The sequence below is a fragment of the Alligator sinensis genome, unplaced genomic scaffold, assembly GCF_000455745.1.
Source record: "Alligator sinensis unplaced genomic scaffold, ASM45574v1 scaffold400_1, whole genome shotgun sequence".
NCBI classification, from domain to species: domain Eukaryota; kingdom Metazoa; phylum Chordata; order Crocodylia; family Alligatoridae; genus Alligator; species Alligator sinensis.
The window spans coordinates 1,371,731-1,381,628 of record NW_005841897.1 but is presented as its reverse complement, the minus strand read 5'-3'; the positions used below and the strand labels follow the sequence as shown (position 1 = coordinate 1,381,628).

Here is a 9,898-nt window from a genome sequence, read left to right as displayed (position 1 = left end):
GGAATGGATTTCCCTTTCCTCACCAAAAGGGGAGCCCTGAGGATTCTCACCATTTCCTTTACTTTACATCCCTTCTCCACATTCATAAGGAGGTTTGAAGCCACCATCCTTCTGGCCAAGTAGGACCAGACTTGACTCCCTCCAGAGTCCACCAAAATTTCTGGTTAACTGGTAAAAGCAGGAAGATGCACTGCCTTCAGCGTCTGATCTTACCCCCCTGCAGAAGTCACAGTCCCTAGCAGCCGATGCAAGATCATTTATTTTAGGTACCAAGCAAACAGCTTTTGAAATAGAAATTCACTTCTAAAATATTCTATTCCTATAGATCTCCTGTTGTCACCAAGATACTGTGTGTGTGAACAGGTGACCACCTTAGCAATCTAAAATGAATAACTGTCTTCAGTTGTACTGGAAACTTGGATTTAACAGTAACAGCACTGACCTCCCCAGAACATCATACTTTCCATACAAAATAGTTCAATCTCCTTCTGTTGCAGAGATAGCTCCAAAGAGCTTTCAAGCCCTCTCTCTCTCTCCAATCTGGGCTGCTGTTTTCCACCTTAAAAGGCTAATGTTTGACAACTGGTCTTGAAGGAACTATGGACAGGTCACCACTAATTTATCCCATATTTCTTTTCCCTGTATGCTTCCAATAGTGGATTGTGGCAGGAACTACATTTCCAGTGTACGCAGAAACTGGACTCTCAAACCAGTTGGTTGATGGAATCATTCAGTGAATTGAATTTGGTTCCTTGGAATATTGTTTACTCAAGTTCAGTTCTAAGCAGTAGCTAGGCAGGCAAATGATAGTCATTAATGCAGCCAATGTTCTTTCCCACAGTGGAACCTGCTTTATTGAGTAACAGATGTCAGCAGCTAGGCACCAAAGGCATTGTTAGAGTCACAAGTTACTTAGCTTTCACCTAGAGAGCCACCAAAAACTAGTAAAATGGACCTTGGCTTAAATGTCACATGCAAAAGATGGGAAATCTACCATGCGTACCAACAGAAAGTCATGTACAGCCATGTGACCCTGTGATAGTACAAGACTACTGTCAGGTCACTGTTTTACTTTTATTAAGATTTCTCACCACGGCACAAGTTGCTGTATTTTGGGTTAGTTTTACATCTATCAGACCCACTGATATAGACTGTCTGGATCCAGGCACAGCAGCCAATAAAAAAAAAGCCATTCTTAGAAATAATCCTAAGACACCCAGGAACAGTGGCAGGTGCTCAGTGCTGGGAGACGGTAAGAGTGGTCTTTTGCGCTGAGGATTCTCACTGGTTGAATAGGTTAATCACCATCCAATAAATATTGTGTTGGGGCTGACTTAAGAGTTTTTTTGGGTTGATTCAGGCTAGCTGATATGGCAACACTGCTTGGCAGAAGATGAAAGAAAGCGCTGTTGCTTTCATGTACCTATCATGATGCCACTTGTGTGGGGCACTGTGCTGCTGTCAAATGTCTTCTCCAGGGCAGCCACTCCGAATTCATTCAGGTCCAGGTCGTCCAAGGCAGACTCTGCCAGACACAGAGGTACCAATTATGTTACGAAGGACCAAAAGCTTCAAGAGATAGGGTGGCCTACACACCCTACATGCAAAGGAGAATTTAGGCTGTATCAGATTGTCTCATACAGCCTCTCTCACCAGCCTGCGCAGTGCCATTGTTAGATGATTCGGTAGCAGCCCAATAAGCAGCTTTCCTTTTGGTTTCTATGGTCTGATCTGCGTCCCCGTGATTCTCTACAAACTTATTCCCGACTGTTGCATGAAAACTGAAATGTAAGTCTGAAATAACAGCCATACAGGCAGATTCCTCCCACACCCATGCACTGGTGTTTTGTTCTGCCTAGACTATTCAACAGCACTTGCCCATTTTCTAGCTGGTATTTTATTACTTATGTACTGAACAGAGGCTCTGGAACACGACAGCAACCAAAGCAGCACTGCAAAGCCAGTCTGAGGTTCAAAGACAGAGTAAGGGACAAAAGCTTACATGGCACCTGTATGTTATATCTACGTGTTATCCAGATGTACCTCAAGTCATCACAGACCATTGTCTACATAGCTTTGTCCCAAACAGGCCTACTTGTTTGTATTCTTACTTTTATTGTTATAATTCACTGACAGCAAAAATGTTACGTCGTGGAATGCATGATAAATAATTTTACTTCAACAAAAGTAGCGATTTCCCTGCTATTGGAACCTTCTGCTCTACTTTTCGTGGGGCTTGTCAGATCTACATGTGGGCTTCTGGAGGATGGATGCTCACAATCTCATTGCTGCCGTCTCTCTCTCACTTTAAAATCCTCACACAAAAAATAAAAAGGTGTAGCAATAGAGAATGCCATTTCCCATACAGCATATGTTTCAGCTTAATGAAGCTTCTTCAACAAACCTAAGCCTAAAGCCCTATGCATCACTCAAAGCTCATTAAGTGCTATTTGTTGTGCTTAAGTGGCACTTAAGTGATGCAAAATGCTTGGGTTGGTCTTCTGTACAGGGGGAATTTCATCCATAATGACTTGTGGAAAATGCTTGGCCAGCCCCACTCAAGAGAAAAATCCTCAAGTCTCAAGGATTGGCCACCACGAGGGAAGAGCAAAATAAAGAACTGGAGAGCACAGCTACAGCCCTGCTCCTCATGTTTCCAGCTGTCATAACCAGAGATCTTCTTTTGAGTGCCTTATTAATACAAATAAATAGGCTGTATTACCTATAACAGACTCCACTGTGTCGCTGGTTGGGTAGAAAGGAAGGGCATTGGCATTCATGCCTGGTATGCTGCTGGTGCCTGCAGGGCTTGGTGGGGTTGCAGCCAGACTGGAGGTGATGCTGGAGGAGATGCTGGAAGTCAGCGGGCTGCCCACCGGGAGAATCCCCAATATGTCCTAAAACAAAAGATTTAAAGGGGAAGATAACTAGTAAAACATCTTGGCAGAAGAATCACGTCAGTAACATCTAGAAATACATATCAGAGAGTCTGTCCCTATCTGCTTCCACTGTGACAGATGGTTATGATCACTGAGGGGGAAGTGCCAGGGGAGAGATGAAATATTGAACCAAAATAGTTAGAAGTCTGTTTCTTGTCAGAGTTACAAAGATCCTTCAGGCCTCACTGATATGGACTCAGAGGTTACATACAGTTATATGTCACTCAGTCACCTGGTCAGACTTCTGAGTCTAAGCAAATGCTCTGGAAACGGGCTCTAAATCCTCTTTACAGGACCCTGCTTCTGTGCAATAGTCTAGAACTGTTACTGCTCTGAGCCCACAGGCCTGGTCCTTGCCCTACAAGTCTTCAGAAACCCCTGGGGAATCCCTCCCCCTAAATCAGATAATCTCTGTCCTTAACAGCCCCCAACTCTCTCCAGCCTGTTGTTGGCTTCTCATAGATTCACTTGGCTTCATGGATCTGGCTGGCATTCTCACTCAGAGCCTCGTTGCCATTACCGTACCTGTTTGGGCTGCAAGAGGGGCTGCTCTTGGCTCCTGTGTTCCAGTGAATGGGATTTCATTTTCGCCTGCTGTAGTAAACAAACAGAGCAAAGATAAGTTGGGGGAGTTCAGCTAAATTCAAAATAGCCAACTGCTGACTTTTGGAGAGACCACAAAGGAGGTATATGGACCCTCTCCCTCTTTCAGGCTGCCCTGCATATTTTAGGATCCAAAAACCCAAGTGAAGGTGTCTACAGAACTCAGAACACCCCAATCCGTTTGCCCAATCCATATAAAATATCCCCCTCAACGTTATGGAATGAATAAATCTGCATTTAAGTTCATTAGCCCTTCATTAACATGAACCACTTCTTAAGAATACAAGACCAAGTATGGATTTCTTTCCATTGCCAGAAATAGCAAACAGGAGGGTTGATGAGCTAACAAAAGAGGCAGAATTAGTATAATTTCACACACTGCATTTTTTCTAACTTCTGGAACTTATTTTTACCACAGACTACGTATCTTTTTCTCAAACTCTTCCAAACAAGGCCCCCCAAGCAGGACTCCTTAGTTTTCAGAGGAGATGGACAAGAGGTGACATTACAGAGGAGCATGAAATTAAAGGGCAGAGGAGAGCAGCAGGATCTCCAATTTTCCTCTCTCACTAACAAAGAGAATAAAGGGACACTTAATACAATCAAAAAGCAGCAAAATAAAAACCGATTAAAAAATGGTTTCCTTGAATGTAGGGGCCCTGGTCAAAGCCTCAAGATAAACCTAAGGCCAAATGATTCTAAAATGGAGGGGGTCTCTCTATAGAAAACATATTCTTTCTTAAGTGAGTTCAACCCTCTGGAATCAAAGCATACCGACTCCGATTCAAAACTGCTAGGGTCAGGAAGACACTGCCCTCCTGAGCATGTCACTATAGCACGAGCCATTGCTGATTTAGCAGATGTACTCCTGTCTTTTCCATGATAAAAAGCAGAAGAATGATGAATTACATGTCACAGGGGAGGGGGTGAAACAGCACCAAGGGTTTGCGCAGGTTATGGTAGGACCCTTCTACTTTAGAAAAAATATTCCAGAAAAAGGTCATTCATTATTTTAGCACAAGTGTGAAGAGAAGAGGAAAAGCAAGCAGCAGGCAGACACAGACATGATGCACAATAGCAGTGTTTATGATGAAGCACTCTCCTGATGTGATCTGCCTTGACTCTTGGGCTCACTCAGTGGGTGGGAGCTTATGTATTAGCCAAGAAAAATATCCCGATGAGAATAATGAATGAATGCTAAGGAAGAGCCCTTTAACCAGGCTGGGGAAAGAACAACAGCAGAGTGAAGAATTCCTTCCTTGTTTTACTTAATTAATTGATTATCCCTATTTAATTACATGCCCAGAAGGGATCAAGGCCTGGCAAATAGGCACTTGAAATATGGATGTAGAGATCTTTCTAAGTACCAATTACTCATGCCTGCCTGAACAACACACAGACAGTATGCAGCCAAATTGCAGCTGAACTGATCTCAGGCTTGTCTTCCTGCGTGTGGGACAGAAACGGCATTACATTAGTGCCTCTGAATGTGTGTGATAACATGCCTGCTAGATTATCCAACGCATCTCTACCCTGTTGACGCTCATCCGAACGCAAGATGTGCTATAAGCAGGTGTCAGAAGCTGAAGTGGAGGCACGCGCATGCACAGTCCCCCTCCCCCTGCTGAGAAGGCTCTTGCCAACATATGTGGCAATGTTACAGCTGAGCCTCAATGAAGGTTTTTCCAACGTGTTTCTGGGCCAGCCCCATTTCTGCAACCCTGAATTTGGAGTCATATCTGTTTAAAATAAAGGAGGTTGATTGTCACAGCCATGCTTTTATCTCTGCCTGTGGTAGTAAAGGAAAAAAACCCTATGAATAATATTACACCAGTGACAAAAAAAGCAGAGATATTAAAAGAAAATGCTGAAATCTTTGCTGCAACTCCCACTGCTGAAGTGTGGGGAAGAAAAGAACAGTATAAATTAATGATGAAATCCAGAAAATAAACTGCACACGTGACACAGAACACACTTACTGTGTGCCACATGTTTGTATTTCTCTAGCACCTCTCATGCAAGACTCTTGGAGGCTTTTATAATATAGCTGGTTGGAAAATGAAACAAACAGCTAAGATTTGGAAGGGGTGTTTTAGGGCCCTGCTTTCCTACTTCAGCCTTGCAAAAAACTCTCCACACAACCAAAAAGCAGTAACACAAAACACATGAATTCCTTTCATCCCAGTCCACTGTGAGATAAATGAAATAGAACCACTATTTAAATACCAACATTATTAAACATCAGTGGGACTTTGGGATGATTTGCAGTTCTTGAAACAAGAAAAACAATCAGAACACTTCTATTTAGGACATGCCTATTGGGAGGTAGGTGCATAATTTTAGATACCAGTACACGCACATTTTTACTTTCTGCACTTCCAGGGCTTTGGCTCAGTTCTTAACATGGTCACTATTGCAGTCAGTTCTCTAGTACAGCCTGGACCACTTGTATCTAAGTGGCTTCCAACCTACTTAATTTACAGTGAGCTGCCAGTTTCAAGATGAGCAACTCAGCTCTTTGTTGCAGCTTGTATTTCAAAGGGTTGCTGCTTCTCCATGCAGCTAAAGCACAACAGTGATCCCACACAGCTGACTGGAGAAGCAGTGCAGTAAAAGAAGTAGCAAACAGCTGGTACACCTCAGCAGTCCCACACAGCTGTTTGGTGTGGCTTTGTATACTCCCAGGTAGTTCACAAACCCTATGCAAAGAAGAATGCGAATACGGGAGGAGTAAAGGAGAGAAGCGACACTGGGGCCAGTATCCAGTGCCAGAAGAGGAAAACAAATGGAGTGGCTAGGAAGAAAAAAAAATGAGGCTCAGCTTTTGGCAGACTGAGTTTGTGAGGGCAGCTGGACAACCATGAGTAAGCATGAGATAGAACGAACAAAGGGAGATTGAGAGAGAAGGGGGAGAATTATAGTAATTGTGCACTTCATTTGTTCCCAGGGGGAAGGAATCAGGCAACTTTTTTCCGCCCCGTGAACCTCTATACTGACCTGGCATTTGAAGCTCTTCAGATACTCGGCCCCCACCTGATCCTCTCGTTCAAACCCTGGTGCCTTCTTGTAGCTGCTGGCTGCTGTCACAGAGTCTGTGGGAAAACCAATACTCTCTAGGCTGTGCGGTTTACCAATGGCACCAGGGGGAGATCCACATATATTAGATGGGCTTCCAAGGCTGCTGTTCCTACAAAGAATCTAACAGAAGGAAATGTCCAAACCATTAAGGGAAAAGCCAAACAGTCACTAGCACCAAGTCATATAGGAAATGATTCCTAAGGCTTCCAACACTCACTTCCTTGTTTGTGCATCCACTTCATTGATGATCAGTACAAGATGAGCATATTCTGAGTAAGTGTTTGTGCACCAGCTGCACAGCCAGTAGGGGAAGCACAAAATACTGATTCTGGGCAGGACCCCTCAATATTGCTCAGTAGACCTGTGCGAGTAGGCAGCAATCCGATCCAGCTTCGGATCTGGCTGCTTTGGATGGCTGCGATCCAATCCGGAGCTCCGGATCGGGTTTCCACCTCGATCCGGCCGAAGCGGCTCCGAAGCTTCAGAGCCGCCTCGGAGATCCAGCCACAAGGTATAAGGGGGAATCAAAGAAATATCTATAACTTTGTTTTTTCTCCGAATTGGATGAATCTTGCCGGGATGGTAGCCTCTGCTGAGAGCATGAAACCTGCCAAGTTTCAAGGAGATCGGTGCAGGGGTTTGGGTGGGGGGGAACTGCACCTCAAGCTGCGGACAAGCAAAACTCATGCAGTGTGTGTTAAGGCGCAGCGGGGTGACAGCTGCAGGGATGGTGGCCCCTGCTGAGGCCACAACGCTTGCCAGCTGTGGAGATGGGTGCAGGGGGGCTCTGGGGCCCTGCACCCCTAGCTGCTGACACACAAAACTTGTGCCAAGACTGTCTCTGTCTTGGGGCAGTTGATTGTCTGTATGGATTCTTTCCTCTCCTTAGCCTGGTTTTGTAGGTGCCAATTGCTGCTTATTATTAAGCAGTCGTTATGTAGTAGCTAGGTCCTGTGTATTGAGCTGGTCCCCGAGTGAATCATGATTGATTGATTGGTAACTGGTAACACTGTAGCTTAGCAGCCAGGCCTGCAGCAGCCCAAGACAGAGAAAGTCAGTCCCACAAGCACACACGGCATGAGTTTTGCTTGTCTGCAGCTTGAGGAGCAGTTCCCTGCAAACCCTGGCTCAGTAAGAGCTACCATCCCTGCAGTTTTGAGCCCCCAGTGTTGTAACACATAGGCGTGACAGGAGTTTTGCTTTCAAGAATTTGGGGTGCTGTTCCCCCCCAAACCCCTGCACCAATCTTCTTGAAACTTGGCAAGCTTCATCCTCTCTGCAGAGAGTCTACCACCCCTGAAAATTTCATCCAAATCGGACAAAAAACAACAAAGTTATAGATAATTTATTGTTTCCCCATTATACCCTATGGCCGGATCTCTGAGGCGGCTCCGAAGTTCTTCGGAAGCTCCGAACCGCTTCAGGAAGCCGAACGAGGCAGCGCTTCCACCCAGACGGGTTGCTTCGGACCCTGAAGCGTCCAAAGCTTCTCCGGATTCGAAGCTCTGTCCGAAGCCTCGCACAGCCCTCTTGCTCAGCAATGGAGTGGTGCATTTAGCACAATGATTCTTAACCTGAGGCTTTAGGGCTACTGGAATTCCACTGGGGCTTGCAGATGATTCACTGAATTCAAGTCTAATCAATCTTATTTTCCTCAGGCTACTATATGATCCAGGAACACAATTTGAAATCTGTGTACACTCTTTAAATCTGTTAGCCAAAGCAGCAAAAGAAACACTAGCAAGGACACATCCAAAAGGGGTGAAGTGGTACACTTACACCCCTCTTTGATTCCTGCCCCACCGAAACTTCAAAACCAACTACCTAGGAGAGGCAGCAACCTTTCTATTCAGAAGTGCTGAGGGAGTCAACTGATTTGTGGCTCATTATAATCTCTTTGATTCCTGCTCACCTCAGGTGCTAATGACCCACTCTCCTTTTTAATGGTCTTGATGTTCCATTATTCAAGTTATCCTCTCTTCTGTGGTTCTGATGCCTGTTAACCATTGGGGGTAACATCTCTCTTCTGTTTCACAGCCCTAGTCTTTTTAGTTCTAGCTAAAAACCTTAACTCAGGTGTGGTAACATTAACTCAGGTGAACATTAACTTAATTGTGGAAATGACTGACTGCAAAGTGTTGGATGCACTGTCAAGATACTCTAGATTTTGTTTTGCGAATCAGAATTAGAGATGTACATTTAACAGTGGTGACTACAGAACTCAGTATTTTTTGATAACTATAAAATACTATAAAACAGTATTTTTTGACAACTTTTGCCCAGCTGTTGTTTTTTTAAACTTAACAATCTAGCAAACTAGTGCACATTCCAATAAAGTTATATTCATTATTGTTTTGATCTTAAATGGAATAATACAGGCCTAAGCCCCTAGCATATTAGTAAAGCTTCTTTTTACCTGCAGAAAAATGTGTCTTCTGTTATATGTGATGTCGCACCACACCATCTGCCCCCCCCCCACACACTTTTTTTCAAAATCAGATAGCTGCCCATTAACACTCAAGCCTGTGTGCATTATATGAATGCTACTGTTCCACCTTGGAGCTGTAACTCTTGAAAATCCCAGCGTAGACAATGCCCAAGTACCTACACAAATGTTAAAACAGGGGCTTCCAATATTTACTTCACTGGGCAACAATTGTGCATCACAACTGCACTTATTGCAGGATGATGTTTGCCATGCAGAGGGGGTCACAGACTGCAGTGGATGGAGTGGAAGTGAACATTACAGAAAGAGCATCTTCAGGGGCATTAGTTGTTCATTTTCCTTAGAAATCAGGTATCTGCCTCGCTTCTAAAGGAAACTGCTTAGAACCATGTTTATGCACAGTTGTTGCTACCAGAGTTTCAAATGTAGCATGGAGAATGCTGAGAGCATCCTACAATATTTTGATTTTTCACACAGGCTGTCTGCTGTTCTCCCTCCCTGACAGTCACAAAGTCACTACTCACTGTGGTGGAGGTGGGGCTAGTTGGCAGGGTTCCTGTTTTATTCCACACCTATGGTACAAATACAAAACAGAAGAGGCCATATGAGGCTAGTTGCAGCCTGGCTTATTTTTCCATGGATTAATTAGTCATATAAAATTATCATCAGCAAAGCCATATTTGTTTGCAAGCTACATGCAGACACCCCATGGAGTGATGAAATGACAGAGACATGTGTTGCCTTTTGGCTTGCATTCTTGGATTAGGAAAGACACTGTTTTAAAGACTAAAGACTTCCAAAGAGAGAAAAGGCCTCCCCCAGTCATCAGATA

General features: G+C 44.2%; 1 protein-coding gene across 1 annotated transcript in view; it reads right to left on the bottom strand.

The window, feature by feature from the left end:
• Positions 1 to 9,898, bottom strand: part of UNK (unkempt family zinc finger) — a 33,102-nt gene that overhangs the window by 13,701 nt on the left and 9,503 nt on the right. Inside the window, exons 9-13 of the mRNA XM_014517227.2 lie at positions 9,591 to 9,638; positions 6,540 to 6,740; positions 3,465 to 3,533; positions 2,723 to 2,897; positions 1,424 to 1,525 (exon numbers count right to left, since the gene is read on the bottom strand). Of these exons, the coding sequence (XP_014372713.1) occupies positions 1,424 to 1,525; positions 2,723 to 2,897; positions 3,465 to 3,533; positions 6,540 to 6,740; positions 9,591 to 9,638 (595 nt within the window). The remainder of the gene's footprint in view (positions 1 to 1,423; positions 1,526 to 2,722; positions 2,898 to 3,464; positions 3,534 to 6,539; positions 6,741 to 9,590; positions 9,639 to 9,898) is intronic.